The sequence below is a fragment of the Stegostoma tigrinum genome, chromosome 25 (assembly GCF_030684315.1).
Source record: "Stegostoma tigrinum isolate sSteTig4 chromosome 25, sSteTig4.hap1, whole genome shotgun sequence".
In the NCBI taxonomy this organism is placed as follows: domain Eukaryota; kingdom Metazoa; phylum Chordata; class Chondrichthyes; order Orectolobiformes; family Stegostomatidae; genus Stegostoma; species Stegostoma tigrinum.
In genome coordinates, this window is record NC_081378.1 from 23,636,112 (window position 1) to 23,651,603 (window position 15,492).

General features: G+C 39.1%; 1 protein-coding gene across 3 annotated transcripts in view; it reads right to left on the reverse strand.

Annotated features, from left to right (window-relative positions):
• Positions 1-2,710: 2,710 nt before the first annotated feature.
• The window catches only part of LOC125463297 (kininogen-1-like), a 51,386-nt gene continuing 38,604 nt past the window's right edge, over positions 2,711-15,492 (reverse strand). For all 3 annotated transcript variants that reach the window (XM_048554408.2, XM_048554409.2, XM_048554407.2), the window contains 5 exons: positions 13,984-14,089; positions 11,172-11,329; positions 8,800-8,910; positions 8,519-8,632; positions 2,711-3,018 (listed from right to left, as the gene is read on the reverse strand). In XM_048554408.2, coding sequence (XP_048410365.1) covers positions 2,842-3,018; positions 8,519-8,632; positions 8,800-8,910; positions 11,172-11,329; positions 13,984-14,089 — 666 coding nt within the window. In that variant the 3' untranslated portion in view covers positions 2,711-2,841. The remainder of the gene's footprint in view (positions 3,019-8,518; positions 8,633-8,799; positions 8,911-11,171; positions 11,330-13,983; positions 14,090-15,492) is intronic.

Genomic DNA, 15,492 nt, shown 5'->3' on the forward strand with positions numbered 1-15,492 from the left:
GGAAGAGTATCATACAGTCATCAGTCAGTGCTAAAGCATTGTCTCCAGTATTTTAGTAGATGACTGCAACATAATGGGTGGAATCTTGTAGCGCCCTGCATGACCTGGGCTATGAGGAGAAATCTGGAAGAATCACGAGATATTCAGCAAGATCTATCTGACGTCAGGAGATAGTAGTTGCACTTTTTACAGTCCTAGATGTGGAGTCAAGATTCTTGTTAGGAAGATGCAAGATACCAATGGTATCAATGTGGACTTCACCAGCTTCAAAATCTCCCCTTTTCCCCCACTGCATCCCAAAACCAGCCCAGTTCGTCCCCTCCACCCACTGCACCACACAACCAGCCCAGCTCTTCCCCTCCACCCACTGCATCCCAAAACCAGTCCAACCTGTCTCTGCATCCCTAACCTGTTCTTCCTCTCACCCATCCCTTCCTCCCACCCCAAGCCGCACCTCCATCTACCTACTAACCTCATCCCACCTCCTTGACCTGTCCGTCTTCCCTGGACTGACCTATCCCCTCCCTACCTCCCCACCTATAGTCTCTCCACCTATCTTCTTTTCTCTCCTTCTTTGGTCCGCCTCCCCCTCTCTCCCTATTTATTCCAGAACCCTCACCCCATCCCCCTCTCTGATGAAGGGTCTAGGCCCAAAACGTCAGCTTTTGTGCTCCTGAGATGCTGCTGGGCCTGCTGTGTTCATCTAGCCTCACATTTCATTATCCAGGAAGATGCAAGAGGCCTGTTAATGGGAATTGTAGCTTGTTATCATCCTAATTAACTGCAATTTTCTCCTTTATTAATATGCAGCTTCCTATAGTACCATGGGACAGATGGAAACTAGATATTGGGAATTCCCAACAGAATGTTAGAACTGGTACTTGGTGACTCCAGATTGCCACTTACTCCTCCAGACCATCATCCTGGACACCCAGCAGCAACATTTTGAGACATGCTGTAGAGCACTGGCTGCATGTACCCCATGGCTGCTGGCATCTGACACCTGCCATACTCTCTGCACCATCATGACTCATTACCAATCTACTTATGGCATTTGTATCTGCTGCAATTTGTAGAACACTCACCAACTATCATTGGAATGCTGCTACAAAGACACTTCAAGCCCAAGGCCAGGCACCCAGCTCAAAAATTGGATTGGGCTGCACCTCAGTGCTATTCACTCACTTAGCACCCACTTAGAATCTCACAATATCCCTACCATGTCTTTTTGTACTTTGACCTCTCAGCCACAGTTTAAGGGCTCATAAGACTCTTGTACTGCCTTGCTATTCAGCACAGACACAAAGCCAAGCAGTTGACAAATTCAATAAAAACTGAAAGAGCTGCAGATGCTGTAAATCTGAAACAAAAACAGGAATTGCTGCAAAGGCTCAGCAGGTCTGGCAGTGTCTATGTAAAGAAATCAGTTAACTTTTTGGGCTGAGTGACCCTTTCTCAGAACCCTCAGAACTGAGGAAGGGTCACTCAACCTGAAGCTTTAACTCTGATTTCTCTCCATAGATGCTGCCAGACCTGTTGAGCTTTTCCAGCAATTTGCTTTTGAGGCTGACAAAATCGCATTGATCAGCAGCAATAAGTCAAGGGAGTGGATATCTTGCTGTGTGATACATTGTTGCCTTCATCTCACCCCTGCATCATGTGCCTGTAGTGTACGTGGCAAGCATACTGCACATGCTGCAAGCAAATGGCCATATCTCAAAGACTAAGGGGAGTGGTCCTCAGTGAAGTCCAGGGGCCCTTGGCGAACCAAATCAATGGATGATTCCAATGCATTGTCATGCAGTCACTTAAGGTGATATGGGTTAGTATTGTCCTCTTGTAGGCCGTGAAGAGCCAACATCCAGGCACCTCACCAAATTGGTACTTTCTGCCCTCTTGTGCGCTGTTTTCTCCTAGACTGAAAGAAACAGAGAGATTGAATGAGATGTAAATGGGTGGTAAAGTTCAGAGGGCTAGTGTAATGAGGAACAAAGGTGATGAGATGTCCTGGGTTAGTGAGTAGACAGCACTGAAGTGATAGAGGATTTGTTGTTTAGGGGGGATTTCGTGGATGAGAGCAAATGAGGGAAGCTCTTGCAGCCAACAATTAGTAGAGCATAAGCCTTGGTTGAAAGTATATGCAATAGCAACAATGAAATGAGAAAGCAAGGAGAAAATGGTGGCACTCTCCCAAATAGAGCAGGGGAGGTCAATGATCTTCTTCCTACACTGTCAGACAGTCCTCCAATAGGCTGAGAGCAAACTGATACAGGTAACAACCTCAAACCAGAATGCCAGGGTCTGCTGGCCTCCCCTGCCAGAAAAAGATACATGTTCTCTGCACCATCCTGTCCACTATTACCTCCAGGTCCCTGTCCACAAAGTGGAGTACCAGTCTCCCCTTTTGTGCCATTTCCGTGGCAAATATCATAAACCATGCAAGATGGCTCAGAAGAGGTAGGATCCAAATGGCACACAACAGACATTTAAAGGTGGCACTAGCACTAAGACTCCTAGAGTATTCTGGCCCTGATGAGTGCCTTCTACTACAGGCAATGGGAAAACTGTGCTAACATTGGACGAGAGGAGTGTCAATAACAGTGCTAATTAGTTAACTCACTGGGCCTCACAGAGAGAAACCTTCCTGAAACTAACAAAATGGACAGCCAAAATATCATAAGATTAGAAAACCATAAGCATACATTCTTCCTTTCTGATCAAGGCCTTTCATCGTTTTATTGGTTTTTATAGCTATCAGATCAAAAATCAAAGATCAAAGATTTGTTTAAAAAACATGAATCAAAAATTACTGTCAGTCACTTCTCCACAGCTTCTTCTGTCTTACTGATCTAACAGATCAGTTGACATAGTGGACTTAGTCTCTTTCACCGTGATCATCGGTTCTTTTGAATTTTGGGGCTCAGTTGGGCAATCAGTTGTATGATCAACAGTGGGTTCAGGTGTTGTTGGCTTCTGAGGCTGCAATTCTGAAGAATTTGTTCCATTTCTGGACGCTTCCTGAAGACACAAAGGTATCCTATGAGTTTAACATACATACTGACAACAAGTTGAAAGATTTTTCAAAAGTGCAATACTGACGCTTAATGGATTGCATGTCTATATGAAAAAAAATTGCATAGTTCCAAGGAGTATCCAAATGTTACGTGCAGTTCCTGACATATTTAACAACGATGCTGGTTTATCTGTGCAGTAACAATTGGATTTCCTGAGTCATTGCTCATGATAAAACATGTGACACATTATCTCATAACAATAAGTATATTATATACAATTTAATATATAATCCATTATAGTGCCACAGTTATAAACATGCAGTCCAAGTTTTTAAGGCTAGAAAATCTAATTGCTAAAATATGAGATCTGTATATCAATTGGAGATGAATTTGTGTTGGTGAAATTATCTTAAAATTACGAAATGCATGTAAATTTACAGTTCAAGGTCAATGGAAACTAGTTTTAATGATGAACATAGCTCATAAAATACAGAGTTATAATCTATGTCAGGGATGTGATTTAAGGATCAGCAAATAGTTTTCTCCATTATACTGCAATTACTTCATATACTTAGCCATCTTAACTCATGATGTTTTACAGCTTACACCACTTGAAATAACTCACAGAGGCCAGTATCTCATCACTAAGTCACCCTTTATTTACATGTGAAACCTCCTCGACACTGTTTGAGCTCCTTCAGTGCCTTCTCTGAGTGAAGTGGAAGTCTGACACTCCTGTTCTTTTCGGTCAGCTGGGCTTCCCAGTTGAACCAGTTAACGCCTCAATCAAAGAACTCATATTCTATGCTATTTCTGAAGAAGGGTCCCAACCCAAAACGTCAGCTTTCTCGCTGCTCTGATGCTGACTGGCCTACTGTATTCCTCCAGCTCCACATTGTGTAATCTCATGTTCTATGATGTCCACTAGGCTGACCACATTACATTACTCACCATTGACTGCAATAACGAAGTAAACAGTACCTCTTCATGCCTAAAGTACAAATTAGATAGCAAATAATCTTAGGGTCATTTATGGCCCAGAAAAAAGCCTTGGAAAATATGGTTCAGGGAGAGGAGTAAGCCATTTAGCTTTTTGTGCCTGCTGCACCATTTGATATGATCATGGCTAATCAAAATCTATTTAGTGCAGCTTTGAATAAGTTAAATTAACCAGCCTCCACTGATTCCAAGGGAAGAGAATTCCACAGACTAATGAAGACAAAACATTTTCCTGAACTCCATCATAAAAGGAAAACATCTCCTTCTTAAACTGTATTCCCTAGTTCTAGTCTCCCCAACAAGAGGAACTTTCCACTTGGTATCCATCATATGTGGAGTCACAAGTGGTGCTGGACATTGTGTAATCATCAGTGAACATCCCCACTTCCAACCTCGTGATGTACGCAAGGCAATTGATAAAGCAGCTGAAGATGGCTCAGCTGGGTCTTCTACCCTGAGGAACTCCTGCAGTTATGGGCTTGGACAGAATGATTAATCTTAAACACTACGCCATTGTTGTTTGTGTCAGGTCTGACTTCAACCAATGGAAAGTTGCCTGCTAATTCCCAATGCTGCCAGTTCTGCTGGAGTTCCTTGATACTGTACTTGGTCATACAGAAGACAATCACTTTCAGCTCCTTTGTTCATGTTTGAACCAAGGCTGTAATGAAGTAGGAGCCAAGAGGCCCTTGCAGAATTTAGAATAAGTATCAGTGAACAAGTTATTCCTTTGCAAGTAGAGCTTTATAGCACTGTTGATGAGCCTTTCCATCACACAAAATTTGAAAGGGGTAGGTTCTATGTTTCCTTTCAACTAAATATGTTTATTGTTTCAGAACTTCGATCCTTCCAAACACATGGAAAAAACATTCATGGAAGTTAGGAGGAAATTTAAAGTAAATGGAAGGGCTTTCGTTTCTATGGCATAATTTACCACTTCAGAACAGTTCAAGTACTCTTACATCACTTATAATTATAACTTGTATTTAAATGGTGCTTTCAATGTTGCAAAACCTCACAAGGCACTTGAGAGGACCTCATCAAATACAACTTGAAATGGAGCCATGCAAGGTTATATTAGGACTAATGACCCAAACAATTGTCAAAAAGATAGGCTTTAAGGAGGATCTTAAAGGGGAAAAGAGGTTTAGAAAGGCTTAGGTTGAGGGAGGGAATACAGGAGTTTAGGAACTTAATAGATAGTGTCACAGCTGCCAATGACAGTGATTAAAATTAGGATGTTCCAAGAGACCAGAATTGAAGGAGTGTAGACATCTCAAATGTTGTGAGGCTGAATAAAGTTATAAGACATAGGGATGGTGGACACCATAGAGGGAATTAAAAACAGGGGTGAGAATTTTAACAACACTGTGAAAAGTAACAATGGAATGTTTCAATTATTAACACGTAAGCATATGAAACATTATCAGAAATTAGACTTTTACAATTTAAGTACCACTTCTACAATATGCAGCATACCTTCAGCCACCTAGGCCTTAAGCTCTGGAATTCATGTCCTCAATGTCTCTGCATTGCTTTCCTTTTTTAAGACATTCCTTAACACCTACCTCTTTGACCATGCATTTAGCTATTTATCCAAGTATTGCCTTTTGTGGCTCAGCGTGAAAGTTTGCCTCTTATAATTCATTTGCAGCACTTGGGATCATCTTATTCCATAAAAGTGTTCTACTTTGTAAATTGTGTGGTGGTGCAAGCCCAATTTGGTTATATGTTGAATGGTTCAATCCCCTCAAGGTGGATAAGGTGGAGGCAGGGAGTTTGTTTCCGCTAGCAGGTGAATCTAGGACTAGAGGGCTTGCCTCAAAATGAAGGGAAGCAGATGTAGAACTGAGGTCAGGAGGAGCTTCTTCACCCAAAGGGTTGTGAATCTGTGGAATTCCCTGCCCAGTGAAGTGATTCAAGCTACATCGCTGAATGTTTTTAAGGCAAGGCTAGATAAATTTTTGAGATGTAAAGGAATTAAGGGTTATGGTGAGTGGGTGGGTAAGTGGAGCTGAGTCTCAAAAAGATCAGCCATGATCTTATTAAATGGTGGGGCAGGCTCGAGGGGTCAAATGGCCTACTCCTGCTCCTAGTTCTTATGTTCAACCCGAAAAATTCAAGTTCTTCAGAGTTCAAAACAAATGGCCATATTTTTAAGGTGAGAGGAGGAAGATTTAAAAAGGACATGAAGGGCAACTTTTTTTACACACAGGGTGGTTAGTGTATGGACGATCTGCCAGAAGAAGTGACGGATGCATGTACAGTTACAACTTGTAAAAGACATTTGGATAAGTACATGATTAGGAAAGGTTTGGAGGGCGATCAGCCAAATGCAGGCAGGTGGGACTAGTTCAGTTTGGGAACATGGTTGGTGTGGACTAGTTGGACTGAAGGGTTCCCAAGCCGAATGATTGTATGACTATAAATAAGTGAAGTATTAGGGATTCTTTTTCAATGTTGGAAAAAATTGATATTCTAGTTACAGATACATGATTTCTTCAAAACCAAGAGAACATAATCTTTAATATTAAAGCTAGACCATTTAGGACTGACATCTGGAAGCACTTTGCACACAAACAGTAGTAGGAATTTAGACATTCTCCCTCAAAGAGGATGCATGCTGGGTCATTAATGCTTTAAAGATTAGGATGATAATTTTTGTCAATAACAACAAGGGATGTAGAGCAACAATGACACAATTGTGTGGAGGTGTATGTCAACCAAGATCTATTTCTGTGGGATTGAATGATCTACTCCTGTTCCTACTAAATTAATTAAATACTAACATGTTGACAGCTATGCTTAAAGAACATCATTTATCAAAATTCAGCCATTCCTTTCTATAGGTCATTAACGATTTTAGATATTTTTATAATTTTCCTTAGGTTTAAGCTTATCATTAAGTGATGGTTAAAGTCTAGTTACAGAGATAACAGTAGCTACAAGAGATAAAAGAATTACCTACCAGCTGATTGGTCCTTAAATGAAAGCTGCTTACTTTGCTATTACGCACAGTGTTGAGTAATCCAACACCAGTAGTGATTACGTATGCAAGGTAATTTCCATGGGATTATGAAAATTTTACTTACATTTTAGAAGAATGAAAACCAATAGTCTCAAATTGCTGCAGTTGTACCAGAGGATTCAACAGCAACCCAAACATAAATTATCCCTTATGTATCCTGTCTGCCTCCGCCAATGATGCAGTACACGACAGCCGGTGTAGCAGCACTAGGATAACAGTTCTTTGGGCATTAGCTGCCGATGTGTGGGGTGGTGTATTTTTGCACTGCATTTCATTCACTGTTGTCACTCTTTCAATGAAAGTTTCAGCATCAATGTATTGTATTGCAATTCAGGGTGGCTTAAAGGTGCACTGTAACTTTTAAAACTCAATGAATGTGGTTCTCAGAAAAAGAACCTTCAGAGCAATTTAGTTAGCCCTGCAACATACTAATGTAGTCTCACTTATTCTGAATCTTGCAGCAGGTGAGGAAAAAATTCTTAAGTCAAGAGAAGTTTGCAGAAATAAGTGTGAAAAATTGAAACTTTAACCTAATAGTTTCTCCTCTGAAGCTTCTCCATTGCTCGTCACTACAAATTTGATACACCACCATAGAGAGAAAATTAAAAGAATTTTATAAAGGTACATTTTCATTTACTTCCAAACCTATGTCAGCCCTTGAAAGTACTTAACATTAATCACTAAGTAGTACCAATTTTGGTTGTTTATTGTTGTATGAAGTATTCTATAATAAGCCAATGACGACATCTCAAATGGCCTACTGACAGCCTACTTTGGAAACAGAAGCCTCCAAATGGTTTAAAATTAATGGTATAATACTGGGATCTGACTCCATTCCTGGAAAATCTTAATATTGGATGTAATGGTTTTGCCGAGCATTTGCATGAATTGTTCTGCTTCGTCTGGATGGAGAAAAAGGATCCAACTGTTCTCGATTTACCAGAACAATAAAGAGAAATATGAATGTAGAAGTGCTGGGACCTCATTCTAAAGCTGACAAGATTCTGAATTTAATTCTTCTAAATTGCTTGCTCCTGAATATAGTGGACAGGTGGCTTCAGGGCTAGCCAAGTTACTGTTAAAGGGAATGTGGGTCTGATCCTATCCTTAGTTAATACCAGGCTCATAGCAAGGTGTTTGACTTATAATTGCCCTCTGGATAATTAAGGATGGGCAATAAGTGCTAACTTGGACAGAGATACCCACATCCCTAAATGAAGAAAAGAAAAAGATTACTGAGCAATGATAGAATGAGGAGTGCAATGGCCCATTCAAACTGAGGACTGCAAAGTCCAACTTAGAGTCCCAACCAACATCCATATGAGATCAGTTAATTGAATCCAAACTGAGATCAAACTTAGGCTTTTCCAGGTCCATCTGGTTCTGACCATTCTCAGCAGCTGAGCTGCTTGATGGAAGTCTTTTAAGGTAAAAACATAAATACAATTCATTTTGTTATGAATAGGTTGGAGCTTACCAAAACATCAATTGCATACAACGTCCAGTCTTGAGTCACATTGCATGTTAATCTGTGGTATAATAGTTCTCCAAAGATATCAAAGTTTTGCTTGGTTAAACAGATAGCAGAGCCCTAAACAAAATAAGGTATGTCAGAGCAAAGTAGTAATGTGGACAATAAATTGGTGATAAAGTGAACTATAGCTGGCCAAAGTCAAATTCACCTTGAAATAGCATTCCATGATATCTGACTCAAAAATGCACTGAATAGTTATAAAATCCACAGAATAAGCTACTCACTGCTGTTGCTGGGATCTTTGGTCCACATGTATCTGGCTCTGTGTCATTATTGTTCAAACAGGTGGTTTCAATAAGCGTAAAATTCAAAGTGATTTCTTCTCCTACAGAAGTCTATGAAAACAAAAGTGCAGATGTGAAAAATTATTGAAAAATCATTCACTGTCATTTAATATGTGGTTGTGTGATTGTTTTCTAATTATTGTATCACATTTTAAACCTCACATGTTGTTAGCTTCTTGCTGTTTGAATTAGAAGCTTTGATTAAGCTTGGATTAGAAGAGGTTTCTTGATTTTAATATATTATTTGTATTATATATATTATTTGAAATCAACTATAGAATAGATCATACAATCCCTAAAATGTGGAAACAGGCCCTTTGGCCCATTGAATCCACACCAATCCTCCAAACAGCATTCCACCCAAACCCACCCCACTACCCTAGCCCTATAGCCTGCATTTCCCATGGCTAATCCACCGAACCTACATATTGCTGGACACTATGGGCAATCTAGCACGGCTAATCCACTTAACCTGCGCATCTTTGAACTGAGAGAGAAAAACTGGAGCGCCTGGAGGAAACTCAAACAGACACAAAGAGGTTGTGCAAACTCCACATCGGCAGTTGCCCAAGAGTGGAACTGAACCCAGGTCCCTACTCCTATGAGGTAACAGTGCTAACCACTGAGCCAATAGGTCATCCCTTTTTGAGAAGGTACATAAATGATCAGCATCAACTGATACAATGACTATTACATTGACCTGAGATATTTTCTTGTAATCCTTCTAATTTTTCTTCATTGTTTCATTTATTTCGTGAATAGTTAACTAGTAATGTCATCTGTCAGAGGTTACCCTTGCAACATTTCAACTTTGTACCAAGTTGTAAAACATAAACTCACTCGTATAATTTAAGGTCTTTAAAAATGCCAATGTACAGCACTGGAGTGACATTAAAAGGAAAAGTGGATTTAAAGATGATTTTAGGAATTGTTGTGTGTGATACTGAAATCTAATGTAAAACTTATATAGGAATTTTTTATTTTATGTTCATGTTATTTTAACCCCTCCATTAAAACTGCAGATAATATAACGTGATATGAATGAATTTTATATAGTTTCCTTCTTAATCCCACACGCTGTAATTTCAACAATATGGATATCAGTGCATACTCAATTAATAGATTGTCAGTATATGAGATTATATGATGTAAGTTCAATGCCTTAAGTTTCCTCATTCCTCATTCTCCTAAATGTGCAGATCACACATAGGTGTTTGTAGAATTTTAATTTACCTGAAAAAGCCATTACTTTGGGTTTCAGGACATGTGACCAACTATCTATAGAGTTTTGAATTCTACTGTATAAATAACACTGGTGTCCCTTCTCCTCTGGCTCTGAGTAAATCCATTGCATATTGTAGTCCCGAGCCACATAAACTTTGAAAATTCAGACTGTATATATTTGGTCTGCATTGAGGGAACAAAACTGAGCTGGGTAGCAGTAGGCAATGCACAAACTACGAGAGTTCATTTCCTTGACTGAAGAGTCACTGATGGTAATAAATATGGATCTCTAATGGATCAGCTGGATCTCTGATCAGGTGAAATGCAGGCAATGCTTCACACGATTGAACAGCATGCCAATGCACGGTGACATGGCTCGTGAACGGATAATGACAAGAATCTAACAGTAACAGACTCTTATCCACGTAATGCATTCAGAAAACCTGTGATAAATTTACCTAAAAATTAAATAATTTATTTCTTTCTTCTTGTAATGGGTTCTCTTGCTTTGAAAATGTTCTGGTCTTCTCAATGTATATTGCTGTTTCCAATATTCTTGTGATATTTGATGAAATTGACTGGCTGAAGTCATATTACAAGATCTTATATGACACTGTTCACTTAAGTTACATATCTGCTATTTTCTAATAGTAAGGACTATACGTCAAATGTTATACATGCTACAATGGTAAGTTTATTCATTTTTTTGCCTATTTCCTAATAGACATAGAAAAATTACACTTTTTGTAGATACAGCTAACCATTTGTGTTTAAAAACAATAAAGACAGAAATCCCTTGTACTATGGACAACTTACTTTAAAATTTGAAGTGCCAACTATTGATTATATACATTCTGGTCATTCAGATTTTCTGAGCGCTTATGAATTTCTATTTTTTTTAATGTAGACTGTATGCTAAAGTGTCTCTATATCTGAATATACCTTATTATTAAAATAACAATGTAATAATCTTATTGGGAATTGCTCTGTTTATTTTGAAGTTTATTTAAACAGTCAATTTTGAGTTCAATGATCTATAAGTAAATCAATGAAGAAGACAAGGTCAAATACACCGTCACATACTTTACCTCATGTTCTGCTGAAAGAACTCGAGCCAAGGCAAATTTGTAAAGCTGCCCGCTGTTGTCATTGAATTTAGAAATAGCATACTCTACACTCCTGTGTACTCTTGGGTCATTCACCCTCAAAGGTAGTGGGCAACCAACACATGAAACCCCATCAACATCTAGAAAAAAAATTGCTTATTAGAGGATTTTCAATCATGTTTTTAAAAACGTAATCATTGTTTACTCCTTAAATGGAGGAAAATGATTTCAGAATTCAATCTTGGTGTTGCCCCTAAACTCATACAGAAGTGTCAATTGTTGGCAGATTTACTGTATGCATGATGAGTACCTTTTTTTCTAATGAGAGATCAAGGTAGTGAATGAATGGATAATTGCATTATATTTCCCCTCTGAAGTATAAGAAAAAACCATATGTAGGAATGTTTTGTGCTCAATTTTTTTTATTTGATTGCACCCATGTTTATATACTATTATGTTATATTACAAGATTCCTCACGATATTGTTCCTGGTAAATCTGGGACATGTTGTTTAACAATAACAAGATCTGTATATCAAATAACATACATTAATCATGTACTGCATATTTATACTATGATGACCACTTCCTGAAAGATACAAAAGAAATTACTTTGAAGAAGGATAGAGATAACAAGATGTAAAGCTGGTTGAACACCACAGGCCAAGCAGCATCAGAGGAGCAGGAAGGCTGATGTTTCGGGCCTAAACCCTTCTATAGAAATTTCTGATTTCTGGACAAGGGTCCAGGCCCGAAACATCAGCTGTCCTGCTCCTCTGATGCTGCTTGACTTGTGTTCATCCAGCTCTACACCTTGTTATCTCAGATTCTCTAGCATCTGCAGTTCCTATTTTCTCTGAAACTACTTTGAAGAAAGGTAACTTTTGCTCAAAGCCCAGCTGGCTCTTAAGACTGAAAAATGTAATTGCATCATTGTAGTAGACCAACCTTCTACCAACAAATAACCCCTCTGTGGGTAAATACTCTAAACAGCCACACCTTTGAGTTCAAACGGTGGTTAATTATTGTTGCTAAAGGAAATTTGGAAGAAAAATTCCAATCAACAAAAGTGCCTTTCTTCCTGGGACTATAAAAAAAGAATGCTTCATTGAATCAAAATGATAATTTGTTGGGTTCTAGCTGTATCCCTTAGGGTGATACAACGCCATTAAGATAAGTAATGTCACCAATGAATAGCTGAATTAATTTTTGTTTGATACTTAACATTGTTAAGTTGTGTTTTATATCCAGTTTTGGTCTCTATGTGGTAAAACTTCAGTGAAAATTTATATGGTTGAAAACTGATTTAAAACACTATAGTTACTCAAATGGTCTCAATGAATCATATCTGGGTACTTTAGAAAAAAGAGAGTTCAAGGCAATTTGACTGAGGTTTATAAAATAATGAAGAGACTAAATTATATTATGTAAACCAATTATTTCCACTGAATAGGTTTAGATGAAACAGGGACCAGGCTCACATTATATTTTTCTTCATCACTATTTTTGGAGAGTGGTGAACACACAGCTTGCTGGTAAGCAACAATCCCTATTGAGAGGCCAATTTAACTCACTGCAGAAAGGCAAATGATCAGGGTAATTGCTAGAACACTCAAACGTACAGACATATGTCAGATGCAGTCTTCTGGATGCATCAAGAAAATTCTCAATAAGAAGTAAGGAGGCATATGGCAGGACTGGGATAGGCAACACACTGCAGCAAAGGCTGGTGCAGCTCCAAAGAGCTATGTACCAACCCAAACATATCATGCACAAAGAGGACTTTCAGCTACAATATAGACCATCTGGTATCCTACCAGTGATGATGCGTGAAGTGACTAACAAAATTTGACAATGTTCACAATGAGATAAAAAGCAGACCTTGTGGGCTATGGCAAGAAATCTGAAAGAATCACATGAGATGTCAGACAAGGCCTTTTTTGACATTGGGAACAAGAAGCTGCGTTTTCCAACATAATTCCAAATGTTGAGATGAATTCCTTGCTAGCGATTTGTAAGGATACTTTGCACAGAAGGACAAGCACCCAATTCATGGATTGGACCAAATTGCTCAGGGCTGCTTACTTGCTCTCTTAGTGCACACTCAATTTAGCACCTAAGCAGATGCTCACAGCATCGCTGATTTGCCTTTTATTGCTGTGATTTGCTCCCTAATCCAGAGCTTATAGGCTCACAAAACTTGCCATTTAGCATGGATGCAAAGCCAGACAACTCATCGTGCTCACCAGCATGGGGACAGGTTGTCACAAACCAGCAGCTTCTGCAGCAAACATAACGTGCATGCTTCAAGCAAACAGCCATATCTCAAAGACTACAAATAGTCTTCACTGAAGCCTAGGGAGGCACCAGTCAGTCAGGGCATCTTGACATGGGAAGACAAGGTCAATTTCCAATATCAATCCCAGGGGCTTGGTCCTGGTCAGGTGTCTGGATGGAATAGTCACAGGAAATGCGCCATGGTCATTCTGTGCAGATATCAGTCTATGGCCTGAACGCTCATAATTCAGGGCTGTATGGCTAAGTTACACAAGGGGTTAAAACACAGTCAGTTTGGACGGTATTTACATCAGTCATCTGCCACTTGCCAGCAAGAATGTCATCTCACCATTCAATGTTTGCTTTTTAAATGGGACTTTTTGACCTGGATATTGGGACTTTCCTTAATGCCAATCTTACACAATTTTCCCAATCATCTCTCCAATGTCCATTTCATTCAACGGCTACGAAGGTTGCATCCTATCTGTCTAAATTATTTATTAATAGTTACGTGCTACCTTCATCTGTAATCGGCTGAAACAGCTGACATTTGGGTAATCCTCTGATCTGGCCTTTTGTTTCACCAGCTGGAAACAGAACCTCTGCATAGCAGTGACCGAGCACCTTAGGCAATAGAGAACACAGGATTACGTAGATATTACAGCTTGATAACAAGTCAATCAGACTGTTACTCACACTATACATAAACAGTGAACATACCTGCTGGCAAAAATTCATTTTGTCAAAATGGAACAGATTTTTTTTCCTAAAGCTCTGTAGAATATCAACCAGCTCAATTCTTGACAGGGATGCTTCTAAAGAACTATCTGATAACACGTAATGATTACATAGCCCTTCACAAATACCTGTGCCATTAGAATGGGTGTAATAACCTACCTTGAGAAGCCAATCATCTGTGGAATTGCAATACGGCAACCTCTTGCGCAGTATTTGGTCATACAGGCTTCAACATACAGCTTCAGAGTAGCTCTCATGCAGCCCATCTTCTCAGCTATAACACAAACTGACTCCTCACATAGGGGAGGTAGTACTGGTAAAAAAAAGAATTCCAAGAGGCAAAATAAAAAGAAATAATTGACACCACAGTTCACAAGAACCTGTACTCCAGCAGAAAAATATTTAATAGTAATGGTGTCTTTGGTGCCTCAGGAATCCACCCCCTTCACTGCTCTTCTATAGCTTATTCACCCAACATTATAGGGTTTGTGATCACCATGAATTTGATTGTGCTCTTTCACTGGCTGATATCCATGGGTTAAAATACTAGTGTATGTCCCTGAGCTTGTACAGACACAGGCCTTATTGCCTGATTTATGCCCGCCAAGCTTCTGAACTCCTCCTCTCCGCTTGTGAAAGGCGACTGCAAAATGGATGATTTATTACCTACACTTCAACACTGCCAGTTTTCACTGGTCAGAGTTCTGATTGCCTTTGATTCTGGTTCACTATTCACTTAATTCCAAAAAGGTATATTTAATGATGTTAAGAAGAATGTAAATGCCTTCATAACAATCTTAACTGGCTTCTTGAAATGTTCAGATGGGTTTGTTGCATCACTGTCTTCCGACTGCACATTTAATTCTACTGGTGGTTTCCACGATTGGGATTCTGACTTGTGCTTTTGCTCAATTCTTTGGCCTTTCTTGCCACAAATCCTACTTTGACAGGTGTCACTAAATTGCACCCCTTCTATCCTAACACATCTAACCACAGACTTCTGGAAACAAATTTTCTTGGGTGAGCATAAATCTCTAAATTGACACACAAATATCAATTATGAAAATTGCTCTTGTTTACTTCAACAAATACTTTCAAGATAACTTCTAGGCAGAGGTTTCTATATCTTTTAAAGTGGAATTGATCCACAAAGTGGGTAGTAGAGCATCAAAGACAGGAATAAATAAATAGGACTGTTTTAAAATTATTTTAAGGGAATTTTATTGAATGCAGAGAAAAAAGCAGATTGGTTAAGAAAATACTGAGATTAAAGTGAAGATAAAAATAGA